Source organism: Electrona antarctica, assembly GCF_951216825.1.
Source record: "Electrona antarctica genome assembly, chromosome: 4".
In the NCBI taxonomy this organism is placed as follows: domain Eukaryota; kingdom Metazoa; phylum Chordata; class Actinopteri; order Myctophiformes; family Myctophidae; genus Electrona; species Electrona antarctica.
In genome coordinates this window covers 47,665,394-47,684,849 of record NC_136809.1, presented here as the reverse complement: position 1 = coordinate 47,684,849, position 19,456 = coordinate 47,665,394, and the positions used below count along the sequence as shown (strand labels likewise).

At 41.3% G+C, this 19,456-nt stretch overlaps 1 protein-coding gene and 1 long non-coding RNA gene across 2 annotated transcripts in view; both read right to left on the bottom strand.

The window, feature by feature from the left end:
* LOC306921348 (sodium-dependent phosphate transport protein 2B-like) overlaps window positions 1–11,446 on the bottom strand; it is a gene marked incomplete at both ends in the record, with an annotated part of 15,528 nt that extends 4,082 nt beyond the window's left edge. Inside the window, 6 exons of the mRNA XM_079498459.1 lie at window positions 4,623–4,815; window positions 6,354–6,465; window positions 8,011–8,154; window positions 8,523–8,651; window positions 10,736–10,864; window positions 11,386–11,446. Of these exons, the coding sequence (XP_079354585.1) occupies window positions 4,623–4,815; window positions 6,354–6,465; window positions 8,011–8,154; window positions 8,523–8,651; window positions 10,736–10,864; window positions 11,386–11,446 (768 nt within the window). The remainder of the gene's footprint in view (window positions 1–4,622; window positions 4,816–6,353; window positions 6,466–8,010; window positions 8,155–8,522; window positions 8,652–10,735; window positions 10,865–11,385) is intronic.
* Window positions 11,447–16,528: 5,082 nt separating this feature from the next.
* LOC306921567 lies at window positions 16,529–19,321 on the bottom strand. Its single transcript, XR_013789790.1, has 3 exons — window positions 19,211–19,321; window positions 18,211–18,341; window positions 16,529–16,794 (listed from the first exon to the last, which is right to left on the bottom strand). It is a non-coding gene; the product is annotated as an uncharacterized lncRNA (long non-coding RNA).
* Between the last annotated feature and the right edge of the window lie 135 nt (window positions 19,322–19,456).

Sequence of the window (19,456 nt, the reverse complement as noted above, 5' to 3'; positions counted from 1 at the left end):
GCTATCATACGAAGATAACAATGTTGTGAAGCTCTTGTGAAAGTAAGATCTTTTCTCTCACTCTCCCTCTTTCATTCTTTCGTCAGGAATTTCTATTATTACATCACTTCTGTTTCCTCTGTCACCCACACATTGTCATAGGGCATAGCAGCAGTGGCAGCCATTTTCTGGTTCCACCGATCCAGAACCTATTCACTTTTCCCATAGAGATTTCCAAAAACATTTATATGGGTTCTTTTAAGCCTATAGGATCAAGCCATCCAGGCTCCAGCTCCTGATTGAGCTGCCATTACACTTTCGACCCACCACTTTCACAACATTAACACCGCGCGGTGACGCTTCACGGCTCACATTTCATTCTAGTTAGCCTACTTTCACCCCCAGGATCTAATGGAGTCTTTCCTTCCAGCTATTGAGTTACAGAGAGTGCCAACTTGTACTTTAGTTATTAGGTTGCTGTTAACTTCACTCTGTCTATATACATTCATCTGAACAATATGACATAACGTTAACATTAAAGGAGCATTCAGTGATTTGGGTGATTTGGAAAAAAACCTGGTCCACCCGGTAACAAGATGTGCACATGCACACGCTCTACAGTGGGGGGAAGTACAACAGACCAACAGCATGTGCACCAAGGCCCGCCCCCAGTCGATCATGATTGGAGGAAAAAAAGAAAAAAAGAAAAAATAAGTGATATTTGAATTAAGTAAAATCACTGAATATACCTTTAACTTCACTCTGTCTATATACATTAACATTAATATGACAAGTACCTATCCAGATGGCCTTGAAATTAAACCACTTTGAGACATGCAACTAAAGGATGCTTCTTGGCCCTCTTGGCTCGTATAACTGCACTGTAGAATGTTAATGACATCCGTAAGCCGCATTTATGACATTTTGGACTTTTGGACTCTGAGAGGTCACCAGCCGGGTCTGTGGGGTGGGAAATTTGGTATATAGTCTTTTTTATTGGCCTAAAATATTGTCTATATACATACCTTCATGAATCCACTTGCTGACCGGCTCTCGTTATTGGGCAATTTTTTATAGGGGTTTATATGTGACCATACCTCTGTATTACAAAACATAATTTATTGGGCTCAGAAATGTAGTTTTCTATACCTTTTAGTATTGAAATGTAATCCATAGGCCTAGTGTATGAAATAAAACATATTTGAAAAAAACATTATGTTAATTTTGTGTTGAGAATTTAGCATAATTAGGTAATGAATGGCCTATAAACATTCAACTGGACCGAGTGCAGTATGCAATTGCAGTGGGGTATTTTGTTCTTGTAAAGGTGGTTTTAGGTCATTGAATATATGCTAATAGAAAATAAACTAAACTATTAATGTGTGCAACTTGTAGTCCAGCTTGCATGACGGTTACACATCAACTTCTTCCTCATCAGAAGATTCAATTTGGAGTCGCTTGCTTTTTTATTATTGCTGTGATTATGTTCCCAATCATTATACCTGGCAATGAATTGTGTAGCCTTTGGCTTATTTTTGTCAGAAGGTCCACGAGAGTGTCACTTTGGAACTGGGAGCAAATGGCTTTATTGATATGGGTGTAATAATGTTCACTATCAATCTCAATGTCTCCAATCTTTCTGTATATCTTCTTTGATATTGCATCAACTGCTATGTCTGTGTCATAACCTTTGCTGCATATGATTTGTATCTGTATCTGTATCTGTATCTGTGCCAACCCAGGGGAATAAAACATAATGAGTTCTCCTCTAAAGTAATCAACTAGGTTTGATACCAACTTTTTACATCATATAGCATATTCATAACTACCTGGTTAGTCATAATTGTACATATAACTTTAACTCTGTATTTCTCCCTGATCTCCCTCCAGTGTCTCACCAAAGTGCCTTAAACTGAAGGTCTATTTGCACATCAATTCTCTGGCTGAGAGACAGTCATTCCAAATTGTAGGTTTTACTCTTTGACTTCTCAAGATAATTCTTGGGGAGTGAGCTTTGATCTGATATTATCTTTAGGGTCTGTTTGAACATCTTTTATCACTCAGGATGCTCTCAAAATACACAGTTGGGGGTCTTTGACTTCCCCCCGACACACACACACACACACACACACACACACACACACACACACACACACACACACACACACACACACACACACACACACACACACACACACACACACACACACACACACACACACACACAGGAGTGAGAGAACGGAGGAGACCATGATGGACAGGCTTGGCCTGTCCTTAACCCTTGAACTACTGTTGACGGATTTGACGGATTTAATTGATAAATCCAAACCTTCCGTTGACGGAATTGACGGGTTGGATTAATTCCCTATAATCGGGGGTTTAATGTAGCAAAATTTTGCAACTTTTGGCTAGTTTGGCTAACGGCCGATGTAATCTACCTAAAACCGGCCGAAATCCGCGCGTGCACGGTCGATCACGCACGCGCGTGATCGCGCATGCATCGCTGCGTAAAATGCGATGTTTTGGGCTTGATTAGAGCTTAATTTGACTTAGTTATAAAAAATACGATGATAGCTTAGCATTCCGGACATCTGATAGTGCTGCACAGTAGCAAAGATACTACCGGATATTTTGATCGCAAACCGGAAGTGGTCACCGCTCACTCGCTCTATTTGGTCAAAATCGGCATAATGGTGACGTTACCACCAATACTATAGTCTTGCCCCGTGAAAATGAGATATAGTGTGTATATCGCAGATTTTTCTTTTGGCATTAAAATTATGAATTAAAAATATGAATATATGTCACTGAAAAGCTGCTATTGGGAGTGGCAGTCCAAGGGTTTAATGTGCTATACTACGGAAAGTGGACTTTGTTATGCTGGTAACCTGATGTAACTATGGAAGATGCCTTGTTTGAATAAATGATGGACTTTGCCTGGAATCGCAACTCATTTCGTGCTAAACATCACGAGCAAGGATGGCTCCACCAGCATCCTCGTATTCCTTGTATAGACTAATTGAGGTATGCATGTTTGATCTCTGTGCTATTCAGTGTTAACGTTTGCCGAATTCTAGCTTAAATGTTTCTTGAACACATGAATTTGGCTTTACAGTCAACGTGATACCTTATGCCTGCAGAATGCAGGTCAAAAGGAACACCTGCAAGTCTGATGTGGATTGCGTTTGCTTGTTCATTATTGACCATGTTGCAGACACCTACGATAGTCTCCTTTAGACCGTTTTCATGTTCTTTGCATAGATGTGCCATTTTCCATCGACTTGGATGTTTAGGATCTTTCTTTATTTCACAATTATCACCACAAAACAGACAGTGTTGGTGAGCAATGAACTTGGATTGTTCTGATCGTCTTACTCTCTTTGGCTCAACAACTGGAGGACCAACCCTATCCCTCTTTATTATTATAAAGTATTTATCTACACTTGCGGTGAACAGGTACAGTTAAGTTTCCATGTAACTGTTGCACTTCCAATCCCTTGTGTTTACCATCACCATACTTTTTGTTAGCTTTGACTATTCTGGCTATTGATGCTTCTGGAATATTGCCTTCTGTTTTGCAGGCATATAGCTCCTCAAAAGTAGCAGGTTTTCTCCATATCTGCTTGACTCAAATGTTTGTTTGACTCTTCTTTGTGACTATCCACTACCAACAGGTGTTGCCAAATGTGAAGTGATGTATTTATCAGCTGTGGCCAAAGGCCGATTAACCAGGTGGCCAATCGTAAAACTATTTAAATTAATTGAAAATGTTGGCTTTAAATTGGGTAATTATATTTCTCTACTTTTGTTTTTGTTGCAACAATTTTATATTTAATCCACTAGGCATATGGATTACATTTCAATAATAAAAGTTGTAGAAAACTACATTTCAGAGCCCAAGACAATTCCTGTCGTGTATTAAATATAAACCCCTATAAAAAATTTGCCCAATAACTAGAGCCGGTCAGCAAGTGGATTCATGAAGGTATGTATATAGACAATATTTTAGGCCAATAAAAAAGACTATATACCAAATTTCCCGCTTTAAACAAAAGAAGCCTGTCGGCTGCCGGACTATATGGTATAACTTCCTTTTTCAGATTTTGACATTGTTTGTAACAATAATGACTTGTTAATGACTTGCTACTATTTCAACCGCACAAACTAGCTGAACTGTGTTAAAACACCAAAAGGGGTTCCCGCCCAGAATGGGTTAAAGAGATATCCACGTCACAAGTGAGGTGGGGTCATTCCCCATACATATGATATGTTGGGTGGAGAGATAGTATCGATACGATAGAGAACTTTTATTCTTCATTTTTTCCCCTAATTTTTACACACCTCCCCCTTCAGAGCTCGTTCTGGTTATAATAGATATTTTAAACAACAAAACATCAAAGACCAATTTCTGGAAAGTTTCAGGTTATGGAAGATTTTGGGTTACCCTTCGTAGTCGAAAAGAACCACAAGATGACCTCAGTGAAAGGACTCCATCTGTGATGGCTGCAAGGTTATAATGATGATCATTTGTGATGTGATGGCTGCAAGGTTATGATGATGATCATCTGTGATGGCTGTAAGGTTATGATGATGATCATCTGTGATGTGATGGCTGCAAGGTTATGATGACGATCATCCCTTACCTCTATGATGGCGTTTGTGAGGGGGTCAGTGATGACGTTGAGCAGTTCTGGGGGTTCTTCACTCGCTATCTGGAAGGAGTCAATGATCAGCTGGCTGACGCGGAACAAATACCCAGACGCCACCTCCAGTGGCAGCATTATCAGCACAGAGAGCCAGTTGAAGAAATCATGCACTGTGGCCCCTGCAAACGCCCTGCATGGGAAGAGTGAACAACACGAGTGCTTGGTTTTATGTTTTTAACACAAAAAAATAAATGCTATAGAAATAAAGATATCATTCATTATTGTTTTATTTTTTGTTTTTTTTAAGATTTGTTTTGGGGCTTTTATGCTTTTATTGATAGGGAACAGTATACAGACAGGAAGGGGGGAGAGAGATGGGTAGTGGCATGGTTATCATTATTGTAACTAACAAAAAGTAGTCGACTAGTTGTGGAGACATATTATCTGTTATCTGATAACAATGATCAATTCTCAGCAAAAACATCTTGATACAACCAGAAGAAAAGGGGTTGAATAATGTAGGCGGGACAAACCTGGGATATGTGCTGTGCCATTGAAACAGTCAAGTCTGCTGTTTGAGAGCACTGCATGATGGCACAAAGTCATTTACGAACTACTATGATTTTGTTTGACTTTATAAAGAGAACCAATTATTCAACATGAGCTCGGGCCCGCAGCTGCATATCTGTAGATATTGCTAGTGCTACTGCTTTCTTATAATAATAATAATAGTAATAATAATAACCAGTAAGTGGTCGTGTGCACGCATCCGCCTGGGTGACGGCAGACTGCTGGGCGAGCGCTGGCGCTTTGGCATGGGGGGTCGGATCAACATATGTAATGAATTCTGTACTGGCCATATATGGAGCGTGTCTTGAGTGTACAGTGTACAGGGTTTGATGAGGTCAGATCAACATATGGAATGTCAGAACAGGTCAGCTCCATATATGGAGATCTGAGAGTGTACAGGGTTTGATGACGGCACAGGTAGGGTCGGACCTTAATTTTCGGGCCTGTTGAGAACTCTAGTTATCGCCGGCTGCCGGGCATGGCTGCACCAATAACATTGGGCCCGTCTACAGTTTGAATGGAAAGATAGTCAAAAGAGAGACATCAAAGAGGAAGGACGGATGGGAAAGGATCAACATATGGAATGTCAGAACAGGTCAGCTCCATATATGGAGATTTGAGGTTTGAGGTCAGATGTAGAGTTGCTGGCCAGCTCCATATATGCAGATCTAGGTGATGACCACTAGTCGACAGACTAGTAGTTAGTCGATTAGTTGACTAGTCAAAACCCCTATTGTGCACATGTTGGTTTTTGTAGTCAATTCCTGAGTGTAAAATAACTGAATTTTACTGTGTACTTACCAATGCATAGCTTTTTTAATTTCTATATAGGTTTTTCTATCTCTCTTCTTCTGATAGACAATTTTTAATTTTACTTCAGAAAGTGAGAGAGAGGAACTCTACGTGCTAGTGATGCGCGGGCCGGCCCGTTGCCCGAAGGTCCAGCGGTTGTCCCGCGGGGCGGGCGGACGGGTCGTTAGGCTACTTTTTGTTTTCGTGGGCCGTGGGGCTGGCGGGCCGTTGATTAATATATTGTTTTGCGGGGCAGGTTGGTGCGGGCTGGCTCCCGTGGCAGGACGTGAAAAAAGGCCGGCCCGTGCATCACTACTACGTGCCTATGAAGGTGACAACAACCTTGCATTTTACAAGACCTATTACCTGCGGAACTGATTGCGTTCGCCAGCCTGTGTCATGGCAACTAGGGTGTTGGTGACGGAAGTTCCAATGTTGGTGCCCATGATGATAGGAACAGCCAGCTGGACTGTCAGCACTGTGGAAGAACACATCTCCATTATTCCAACTGATTACTCCAACTGATTTACCCGTGGTCCCCCAGGGTTGCCCTTTCCCCTCAATTCTTAAATCTCTTTGCTGAAAATAGCACTTCTACAAGCTCACAGCAATTGCCTTTCGACAAATATCACCCTCAGCATAGGGATGCTATGATTTAAGTGGTAATGCAACCTTTAATGTGTTTGTCCTGCTAAGAGAAGTGTTATTGCAGCAGTTTTAAAGGTATATTCAGTGATTTCACTTAATTCAAATATCACATCTTTTTTTGTTTTATTGTGATAATCCTCCCTACTATAGAGTGTGCTGACCATATAAGGAATTCCTCCTTGTCCCCAGTTAACCCCTGGGGGTCAAAAAACCGTAGGTTTGGTTTTTGGCTATAGGTGGCCCAGCCCTCATCCAATTAGGATAGAGAGAGGCCTTTTGCCAATCATGATTGAGCGGGGGCGGGCCTCAGGTCTACCATTCTGAAATTTAATTTAATAATATTATTATTATTAATTTAATAATAATTTGGACTGCTGGACAGCAGGTTCTCTTTAAATAAATAAATAAATAAATAAATAAATAAATAAATAAATAAATAAATAAATAAATAAATAAATAAATAAATAAATAAATAAATAAATAAATAAATAAATAAATAAATAAATAAATGTCAGAATGGTAGACCTGAGGCCTCAGGCCTGAGGGCCTATACCATACCAGGCCTCAGGCCTGAGGCCTCAGGCCTGAGGCTTACCATTGCGTGGCACATCTATGCACGAAATGTCTATGTTCACTGGCTTCTATGTGCGGCCTAGAGAGCATCTGAGCATGTGCAGCACTACAAGTCTTACACCATATGCGTTTTGGGAAACCCAGCCATTATGCTTATGAGCTTGCAGGGCTACTTTCGTTACATTCACCTCCCGTTGACCTCCCCCTACTGGGAAACACGATCTGCGTCCCAGCACCAATGTAACACCCAGGACTGTAACCTGCATGGGAAGCTACATCCACCATTCAGCCAAAGGGGAATCCCCCTTGGCTAGAGCAGGGGTTCTCAACCCGTGGGTCGCGACCCCTCAGGGGGTCGCCAAATTATTTTAGGGGGTCCCCAAATTATATATATATAAAAATAAAATAAAACATTTATTTTATTTTCACGATTTTTCAAAAATAGCAGACCTACAAGCTCGTAGCGCGCCACTCGGTGGCGCGCTATGAGCTTGTAGATCTGCTATTTTTCAATAGCTAAATTATAACAATGCTTAAAACACCAAAAGGGGTTCCCGCCCAAAATGGTTTAAGGTTATTGTAGCAGTCAATTTATATTGGGGGTCGGGAGGGGGCGGGGCAGGGGTCCCGAGACATTGCCAAAGCATTTCCGGGGGTCCCCGGCCAAAAACGTTGAGAACCCCTGGGCTAGAGGAGATAAAAAGCTTATGAGCTGGAGGGGCACAGGGGGCTACTCCGTACGTTACACATGAGTGTGCGTGCAATGCACGCATGCGTGCGTGCGTGTGGCTTTGACACTCACGTCCAGATGACACCATGCTGACAACAATGGAGGAAGATGTGGAGGAACTCTGCACCAGCAACGTGACCAGAACTCCAATCACAAGACCAGCCAGAGGGTTCTTTAGCACCTTGTTGTCCTGAAAGATGTCCCCCGCTAATTTACCTGGCCAGCGGAAAAAAACAAATACAATTTTGTTTTTTATTGTCATGAGAAAACATACATTTACATTGCCAAAGCAAGTGTCAAAATATAATAAAACATTTTAAAATGCGGACAGTATGAAGTTGGAGAGGGTACAACAGCATTGTTTGAACAGAGATATGTCACATTGCGTCATATCCACCCACCACATCCACATGTATGTGTGTTAAAAATGTGTGTAGACTGCAGTGTACTGTATGTGTCCGCATGTGTGTATTGTGTGCTATATCACATTCCTCTATAGCACACAATTTCGTGCGCGTCACTGCCTTGCGTGCATGTGTGCGTGCGTGCGTGCGTGCGTGCGTGCGTGCGTTAACTATGTTTACCTCCAACAAGCTGGAAACCAGAGCTGAGGAGTGTTAAGGAACAAATGAACAAGTAGAGGAACGCCAGCAGAAGTACAGCTTTGACAATCCCCACCATCACCTTCTTGACCCTTCCCATACAGTCCAGCTCTGAGAGACACACAGAGGAGAGGAGGGGACACTGTCACTGTCCCCGTTCATACTTCCAAAACCCTCAATGATATAGTCTCATATCGCTATATCAATATTTGATATATTGCTCAGTCCTCCTAGTTTGTCAGTGAAATAGAATAGAACAGTTCTCTCTCTCTGTGTGTGTGTGTGTGTGTGTGTGTGCGTGCGTGTGTGCGTGCGTGCGTGCGTGCGTGCGTGCGTGCGTGCGTGCGTGCGAGAGAGAGAGGGAGAAAGAGAGAGAGATTAAAATGTATGGCTTTGCAGCAGCATTTCTGACTCTCCCTACGCTAGACCTCAAAACATTCTCCAGGACAATCCGTTACTGTATACTATAGTATAGTATACAGCACTGCACATCATATAGTATAGTAACTATACTATATGATGTGCAGTGCTGTCTCTGTCTATAGTGCTACTGTGTGGAACTGATAACTGTAATTTATGGACATCTAATCTAAATTATCTCGACCGATCGCTGCCCTATAAAGCCAAAGTGCAGTAACTATACGTTTTAGGACACAGCAACCTATTTGTGTATACCAAAGGTCAAATTACCCTTCATGATTTTGCAGGATAACCAATTACCTCAAGAACAGATGTACAATTAGTATAATATCGCTTATATGCCGACATCTCATTTGGCTGACCAGTTGAACATTTTTGTTTGTAGTTTATACTGCACTTTGGTTTTGTAGGGCATGGTTTTACTCATTGTCCCTCACATGTAAATAACTAGAGGTTCACACGCCTTCGGCACACTCACATCTAGTGCCACGCGTCCAAAAATAATACTAATAATAATATATAAAGAAAATTTAAATAAATAAATAAATCGGCTTCCCATCATGCACCTGTAACCCAAGATGCATTGCACTGTGTCACATAATCGGATAATGGCGTTGCCTTCTGAAAATGTAAAAGAAAATCATGCACCCATAACCCAACATGCATTTCACTGTGTCAGGTGATCCGCTGATGGCGTAGCCTTCCGGAGCGGTGGGTTGTGTTTGGCTGCACACACGAAATGGGGCAATGGCAATTATACATATACGGCAGAAATGGTAGGGAGCAATGTCAATAGAACTCAATACCGTGGCACAACGCTGAAGTGCGTTAGGGAGCTGGTGGCTGGTGGTGACGTGTGATAATTAGAGATGTATTGGGCGCAAACATAGCAATGCAAAGTAGGAAGTGGGTGCAGTGATAACGGTTGCACAATAACCCTACACTTCCGCCCACTTCTCACTTGTAAAATAAGATGCTCCAGGATGTTTGCCAGTCCCCCTGGTGCCATTGCGTTTTATCTGGGTAAAACGTAACTGTGTTATCAGTGTACTAATTTTTATGTAATTAGTACACTGATAACACAGTTGCGTTTTACAAAGATAAACCTGTTGTCAGTTGTAAAAATTTCCTGTAAGTCCATATGGGCTGGACTTCTTCGGAAACATGACACAATCAACCAATCAAAAACAGTGCTAATACATTTGAATACACGAAAAGAAACTTTTGGTACGTATAAGTTAGACGTAATATGGTTATACGAATATATACTGTAACACTCAGGATTTTATGTGATTTTATGTTTCTTTAAGCCATTTAACCACCATTTAACCAGGGATTGTGACATTAAAAAAAAGGTTTTTGTAAAAAGAAATTAGCTCAATTGCACCCAAAAAACCTGAACTTTTAACATTCAGTAGATTTTCTGTGGTCTGGGGTTTTCTAACTCAAACAAGTGCTCTGATTTTCCTGCTGTTTGTGATTTCACAGCTTGCAAGTCCCATATATGTCAATGGGATTTGCCAGCAGATGTCACTGTTTTGCCTGATTTCATTGCAGCTCTAAAGGCTTCCAAACCCCAGAGAAAATTCCAGACCACAGAAAATCTACTGAATGCTCAAATTTCAGGTTTTGTCGGTGTAATTGAGGTCATAAAACCTAAAAAGAAAACGAAAAAGAAAAATTAATGAAAATGTATGTCATGAAACCTTTAAGCCCTAAGATGAATAGCTAAAACATTATGTAATGTTACTTATGGAGATTACAACATTGTGTACCTGCCCATGGCACCCCCAGTCCTTGACTGAGTTCTGGGAGATCCCAGGGGTCGTCAATCTCTGCCTCGCCCTCAAACAGAGCCACTGTGGAATGGGCTGCCGCCATAGGAACAGCCGGCTCTTTAATTCCTAAGAAAGACAAAGCATTCTGTTTCATTCCATGAATGTAAACGCACAGCCTCTTAGACACATGATATTTTGAAATAAAGTCAGATACAATTTAGTTTTCCGTCTAATTTAGTAGTTTTGACAATTAATCCTCCCCTCACATTTCTATGTTGCCACTGCTGTTGTACGATACTGGCAACACCTGCCAGCAATTATGGACTCGGAGCCCTCACTGGGAGGACGTATCGCCGCCCTCCATCCTACTCCTGTTAAACACTCACAGCTGACAGGTGCTATACCGCTACCCCAGCCTGTAGGAGTACATGCAGCGGCAAATATCACCCTGCCCGCCCGGCTTCCCACCCCTGAACACAGGCCAAGTGTTTTCCTTTTGACCGGATGCACCATGTTGGATTCAAACCCCCACACTCCACAGTAGTGCACAGGTACTTCACTCCTGTGCCACCCTGCAAAGTGTAACTACAATGTCACACAGATACATTTGACTACTCTGCTTTTCACTATAATAAAATGTTATGTACCATTGCATTCATTTTCCTGCTTTGTGTTTGGGTCTTCCTCGAGTTCAGGCTCAGGAGCCATCGTCTAAGAAAAAAAAAGAAGACAAACATAGAGTGCATTAAAATAAACACAATAATGAATTTCAAACAGTTAATTGAATGTGTAATTAAATCATTCCAATCAACCTCATGTGAATAGATCTATTTGTTTTAAATGTTACACTTGTTACTTCCTGGCACTGACAACATTAAACCAAGGTCCAACAGAAGTCCAGCGGGCTTCAGTCAGTTGACGGTAGAACTTAGAAGGGCTTAGCTTGTCGGTGCTCACGGAGAGAATAATACCTGGGCAATTCAGGAGACGGAGAGACTGCAGTACCCAAATAAAATACTGGAGCAATCGACTGGTCTATAAGTATTTATTATTGTGCAGGAGTTACTGACGTTCAGACTTGCGTCTTCCAGAGAGTCAAACAGGTTAAACCAATACAATGAATGAAAGCAGTCAGCTGTTCCATAAACGTAACAACACAGTCATACACTCTCTCTTATTCACTCTCACACGCACGCGCACACACTGGCTCTCACTCACATGCCAGGGTATTGATCTTAGCTCTACAACCACATGGCTGCTCTGTGTGGTAAATTTCCATTCTCACAATACCACACTATTAGGGAAAACCTCATCCTTATCTCAATAATGGACCAGATAATTTGTTTCACTTTACAATACTATAATTGCTATTGTAACTCAGTAATTTGATTAAGTATTCATGAATTAATGTTTATTTTTAAATATAAATGCAGTTCATGAAAAGGGGTAAAGAGCTTAATGATTTGTATTGATTGCAGTTCAGTTGTATTACAGTAGGAATCAGAGTATAATCTGTACTTCCTATATTGTATATAAACTTACCACTAAAATATTGTGTTGATTATTACTGTTTTCGCAGCTAAAAAGTTACCATGTTATATTACAACTTCTGTCTAGCATACTCTTGTGTTGTTCAATACCATCACAAGTGTGTTCAGTGCTGAAGATCACCATCAGTTCACTTTTTGCACTACAAATCTTATCTGCAAAAAAAAAGAAGAAAATCTAAATGCCTTCAAAATGTATCTACTTGATACATTTATAATGTATCTATTTAAGTTTACCCCGGCCCTTGAGAAGCAATGCCTTTCAACCATAACGACTTAAACACTCAAGATAAATAATAATACTGAATCAATCACAAATATACTGTATATAAAAAATAAAAAACACACCCATGTGAACTGAGTGGTGCAACTCCCCTCTCCCCCTGCCTCTCTCTCTCTCTCTCTCTGTAATTAGCAGGCAACCGTGCAACACTATCTTTCTCTCTGTGTTTCTGGCACAACAGTGCCACTTTTGCCCCTACTGGTACTCATATTCACATTAGGACGGACATTGCTGTTCCTTAAAAATATGAAACCGAGACGAGAAGCCACTACTGCAATATTAAACCTTTAATGCCTTCAAGTGTGCATTCTTTTGCAGTGATTTGAATTGTAAGTTAAGCCTGATTTAATATATTTATTTCATTTTAGGATGCTGTCGCACTGCGAAATAGCCAATCTACATAAGTTCATGACACGTCATGACGTAAATAATAATTTGAAGATTTTCTTTTACAATGACATGCTGAAAATCAGGACACCGGGTTGAAAGTGGTTCAACAAACATAAATGTTAAGTGACAGACAACTCCTTTGTCAGCCGATAGCAGGCATTTGCCCTCAAAAATAGGAACAAACCGCAAGGTATCGTCAAAATGGACAGCAGAATTGCAGGCACAACCTTTAGCGACCTTTCTCACATGTACATGGCCAGGACACTAAAGAAGTAAGGCTCGATCAATTCTGGTTGACCTTAGCCACCCCATCATGTCTAAAGATGATGCAGGAGCAACAGCCAGAACAACGAATTTGTCTCTGCTGCCATTCACTTCTTAAATAATTCAATGTGATTTTCTTCTATTTTCGTCTATTTAACTGTCTGTTGGTTATGTGGTTGCTGTCTGCACTACAAATTGCCCATTGTCGATTGTAAAGATAACGTTGAACCTTGAACAATATTATCTAAGAACATAACAAGTCTTAAGACCACCGCTGCTTTCCAGGGTAATGGAAACATAACATCAACAATTCTATTTATATATTTTTTCTATTTTCAATAGGTTTTGAGTGCCACAACCATACTGAAAATGACCATAAAAATGACCATAAATGTATTCAATTTGAAGGGAAAGGAAAAACTGACATTTTGAGTTGACAGCACCGATATGTTAATGAAGTTAGATGAAGCCAGGTTTGTCCTTGAATAAGTTAAATGACGCCAGGTCTGTCCTTACCTGTGGTAGGTGTAGTGTATCCGTGGTCTGAGTTGTGTTCACAGGTAACTCCAGGGAGCCCACCTGTGTCTCAGGTCTAGAAATCACACCTTCGACCCCCGGGTGTGGAGGGCTGAGGGGCCCGCGGGAGGGGGCAAGGGGCTTAATGATGTCCAAGGGTGTGTATTCGTCAAGTCGCCTGGTACATCGTGTAGCCACGTGGTGGTGAGGGCAGCAAAACCTTCAAACCTGACACCCGTCTTATCTTGCAGAAGCAATCTTTCCACCAAGTGTGTTGCAATCAAGACTTGATTGGTGCTACCTGACGAATGTTTCACAGCAGCCTACACTTTCACTTGTCTGCGGTCGGTCTGTTTTTTTTTCTTATTCTGCCCATAAGCGCGGATAAGGGTGACAACGGGTCATTGTAGCATGTTGTGAGCAAGGACTGCCGGCGAGTTGACCCCTAGGTTATTACATCTATAGGTAGCCTTTTCTTCACACATCTGTAAATCAGACAATTTGTCGGCCCTTCCATCATCTCTGGTCAAAGATCCTGCAGCAAAGTTCTATGTCAACTACAACGCACGCATTCAATGTGATGCCTCAGTCTTGTACACACCCGTCCACCTCGCAGCCCTGGTCGCACTAGCTTCATGGTGGATGGATATCTGTGATTTATAGCAGCACAGAATTCCCCCTCTGGCTAAGGTCTCACCCACACATCACCAGATAGAAGGCAATCGAGTTCTAATGTCATTGTCTGTGTGTGTGTGTGTGTGTGTTGGGGGGGGGGGGGGGGGGTAGCCTATGTGTACGTGCATATGGAAGTGTGACAAGTGTCCTATTTCTCTGGGTGGGTCTTGTGCAGAAATCAATTTATTTATAAATACAGTTGCCAATTTCGCAAATATCGCTGGCTTCACCCCAAACCCTGCAGTTAAATTATAATTACAAACAATGTAAGGTAAAAAGAGAGAATTAAGAGAACAAAGACACCTCAGTTCATAATAATGCTGCTATAATGAACTGACAATGAAAGATGAGCATACCAAGGAGACTCCAACGTCCTCTAGTCTACACCAGGGGTTTTCAACTGATTATGAACTAGGGTCCAGCTGGGACCACCCTGACTAAGAACACATGCGATTGATTATATGGGCACATATCCTAATAATGGTGACTCAAGCAGGCAATCCGGTACACTTTCCCTTGAGATTCGAACTCCCTTTTTTGTGGAAGTTCATGACGTCCGACTTCCCAGTAACTGACAACATTGACATCATAGCAGCAGGTCACCAGGTAATTTTAGTGCATTGTTTCTCAATTAGTGGTCGATAAAAGAAAATATCTTCACTTTCCTACATTACTAAATGCATGGTCAGGGACTACAATGCAATACCTACACGGACCACCTGTGGTCAACAGACCACCAGTTGAAAACCCCTGCTCACAGCAATCTCATCACCCCACTCTTTAAAATAGGCCTACACAAACTAACTCTCTCTCTCTCTCTGTGTCACTCTCTCACACGCGCGCGCATGCTCTCACACGCGCGCGCACGCGCACACACACACACACACACACACACACACACACACACACACACACACACACACACACACACACACACACACACACACACACACACACACACAGTGAATAGATAGTAAATAGAGCAAAAAAAGAACAATACATTAATTATGACTATTTTAGGACCATCAATACATGCTGGCATATTGATCTCTCTCTCCCCCCTCTCTCTCTCTCTGTGTGTTTCTCTCTGTTCTAAATCCTCAACATGTATTTTTCTGGTATTTATTTTCTGGGAGTTTCATGATGTTTCCAATAGTAATTGTTCTAACTGTATGTGAGACTGCAAAACTGTCTTTCTTTTTTTTCCCCTTAAAAGTCTATGAACTATGGTTATGGTCCAACAGTGTGCCAGTGCAATAGCATCCCCTATCTTCCTTATGACGACATTACAATTTAAGCTCAAATTCAAATGAGTACATACAATGGAGCCAAATAGACACTTCCAATTGGCTCCATTTGCAAATTGGCTCCATTTGTACACAGTCTCTGAGTTAAATTAACACTGGGGATTTTACAGTGAAGGGTTTTGGCGTTTTATGTAAAAGGAAACCATCAGGTGGACCGTGGATGATACCTCTCTGATAGCCTCTGGATAGCCAGGGCCATCAGGTTGGCTGGTAAAATAACCTCTGACTGTCTGCTATAGGATTATTGTATGACTAATAGACAATATGTTACCTGGTAATATAGTACAACATATTATATATTGCTGCATGTTGTTGGGCAGAAACCTCTTATCTCGATATTCTAGCATTTTTTCTTTCTTTTTAGTTAACACCTACTTGATCATACTACATCACACAAAAGTATCAACATGTTCAGATCTACAAGCTAAAAGCGAGCTTGTAGAGCTTGTAGATCTGCTACCTTTGATGCTTTTGGATTTGAATCCTGAAAAGAAACAGTTTTGGACAAAATTAGGTTTCCACCCGACAGAGACGATATTATATGATTCATATAATATGACACACGTACAAACATACATTAACATTAATAGATTATATCTAAACCACTTTTGAAGCTGACAAAGCACAAGTATTTTTGGTACATGTATCAGTACATCATTCTAAAAACCATGAACATGAAAAAAAAATCTTTTTGGCGTTCCAGAGTTCAAGTTCAAACTTTAGAAGACCCTTCCTTTGGTCGTAAGTTTAGTCACCCAACAAACATTGACCTGCCCAACAAACATTGTTGGGCAGGTCAACAAACACCCAACAAACATTGACCTGCTTTGGCCACAAAGCGGTCCACTTCTCTTACTGGCCTACCTGCCTACTATGGGTCATGAGCTCTCCTGGTCACCATAGTAATTATCTCCACCTCTTATCAGCCAGGGTAGAAGTGTTCTATCAGAATTAGGACGCCTGCAGGGAGGAGGAAGTGGATGTTGTTGAGGAAGACCGGTGTCACCATGTCTAAGATGCAACTGGTAGGCCTACTCCACCGGGGCGGGGATCTCAAAGGTAATGAGGGAGAAACTGTAGAGAGAGAAAAGAATGCTGCCTTAGCTTTAAAACACTTTAACGTGGAGAGGTGCTAATTCTGCTCAATGCGACGTTGGGTTTGTATTGGCTGTATCATGATGGCAAACCTACAGTATCTGTCGGCAGCCGGCTGCCAACACACACTCATTTAACTCTTCTCCCTTCTGGCCCCAAAACTGTGGAATGCACTTCCCGTTGCAATCAGAACTGCAGCATCACTCCCGATCTTCCGCCGTAGTCTGAAAACCCACCTTTTCAGACTCCATCATGGCCCATAGCACTTACCCTACCCCCCTTAGACAGCACTTCTTAGACTTATATAGCATTTGAAACAGACTTATAGCATGTCATGTAGACAGCACAATAAGTGCATTGTATGTAGTCATAGCACTTCATAGTATATATGTACAGCATAGTATAGCATATATGTGTAGTTTATATGTATAGTGTCATTATATAGATATGTTCTAGTTATAGTTTATATGTATAGTGTCATTATATAGATATGTTCTAGTCACGGTCTTAGCTTACGCATGTTTCGCGATAAATGCATTTTTACATATGTGATGTATTCCCATGCTTTTTGTTCTTGCCTATTGTAAGTCGCTCTGGATTAAGAGCGTCTGCTAAATGCCTAAATTGTAAATTGTAAATTGTAATAAAGGCTTTTTGGTTTGGAACGTGCCTTGGAATTGTTAGTAATCACTTATTTCTGTGTCTGTGTGATAATCGGGTTGAATTGTCAATATATATGAAACCATAAGAAATGTTGTGAAAACTTCAATATAATGAGATACATAATGGTAAGGTTCAACTTTTTCTAGGTCATCTTTGGACAAGCATGCCATGGGCATTTCCAGGCATATACATCTAGCTAACTGCCCCTAGCTGCGCCCCATTCTCCTCCTGACATCTATATTCTTTATCAGGTACGGTCGCCCCTAAACCATCTCGCCCCACCATTTTTCCGCCGACCTCACACCGACCGCTCTTGTATTCTTTATTTTGTTTTACTGAGAATAAGGTTAGAAATAAGTTTAGGGTTAGGCATAGTTTTACTGTTTTTTTTTGATGAATTGAACATTGTGGACCCTATTGGAAACAAGTGTAATGCTTAATTGGGTCGTCCACTCACAGTTAACAGCCTTTGTATTGAGTTTGTGCTTGAAATGTACTGTAATTCTGCAAACTGTTAATACATTTGTCAATCAATCAATCAAAAGGGTTAAGTTTAGGTATAGGGTTAGGTTTAGGCATAGTTTTACGGAGGTTAAGGTTAGGAAATACGGTTAGGTTTAAGCATAATTTACTTAGGTTACTTAGGAATACCAGGCCGGCAGTTCCGCCGGCTGTACGCCCGGGGCGAGTTGGTAAAGTGGCCTTGTTTGGTATTCCTATATTCTCACTCACCCTTGGTTGTTAACCCCCCAATACAGATGCTTGTTGGTAACATGCTCTTTCCGGTTGATGTTCAGAACTGCACACAGGGACTTCTGCAGGATAGGCTTCAGAGTCCAACATCTACAGACATAGAATGGACTCTACAGTCACAGGAAAAAAAGGGGAGGGGGGGGGGGGTAGAGTAAGAGTTCCATTGATTGATTGAAAATGTTATTAACAGTTTGTAGAATGGGTACAGTTCAACGAAAGTACAGGTCAATACAAAAGCTGCTACGAGGATAAAACCAGAAAAAGCACTAATTGTAGTGATTGTTTTGTCTGTAAGAATGCTTTAATGTCATATCTGCTGTATATTATATTGTGAGTCATGTCTCCTGCCCTTTCCTGTCTTGCCTTGCACTTAATTTGAAACATTGTTGTAGTTTATGTCAAGCTGTTTTTCTGTTTTTCTTTGGGTTTCTTTTGTTGTCTTTGTTATGTTTTTTTGTTTTTATTTATTTATATTTGATCTGATTTCTGTTCATTCATTATTTGGTGGATAAAAAATTGAAATAAAAACAAAGTTCAAAAGAAAAAAATAACTTGTTTACTTCAGGGTCCTCCATTTGTCCCTGTCCGAGACCAGCAGGTCTGAGTCATCCGCAAACAGGAACAAATTGCAGTCACAAGCTGTCGCAGGAAAAGGCCCTAGTATGCTTCCTTGTGGAACGCCGCAGCTCACTAGGAGGGGGGGGGGGGGGGGGGGGGGGGGGCAGTGTTCCGTTCACCTCCACCATCTGTTCTCTCCCCTTCAGGTAGGATTGCATGCAGCGCACTGATGTGCTATCAAAACCAATTGGTTCTGGCCTGGGGCCAGATTAATTTGTACATTCCTTTTTTTTCTGCAAGATACTTCTCAACCTGTTCATTGACATTTTTTTCCATCACTTTCGAGATGGAGCTAAGAATAGAAATAGGGCGGGAGTTTACCGGGGTATAATTTGCTGCCTTTCTTGTGCAGAGTGCTTACTTTTGCAAATCTTCAGCGACCTATCCCTGTTTGATGGATTAATTATGTGGGTGATGATTGGAGCAATGGAGACGGCTGTGTCTCTGAGTTTTTGAGCACCTCCACCAACTGCCCTCCAAGGTTCAAGGTCGCAACACACTCTCGGTCAGAGACGTTTTTGCCAGCAAAGTGAACCTGCTTTTTGTTAACTTTTGCACAACAGAAAAGTGAAGCTTTAATTTGGTCATGCTTCACATGAGTCACACA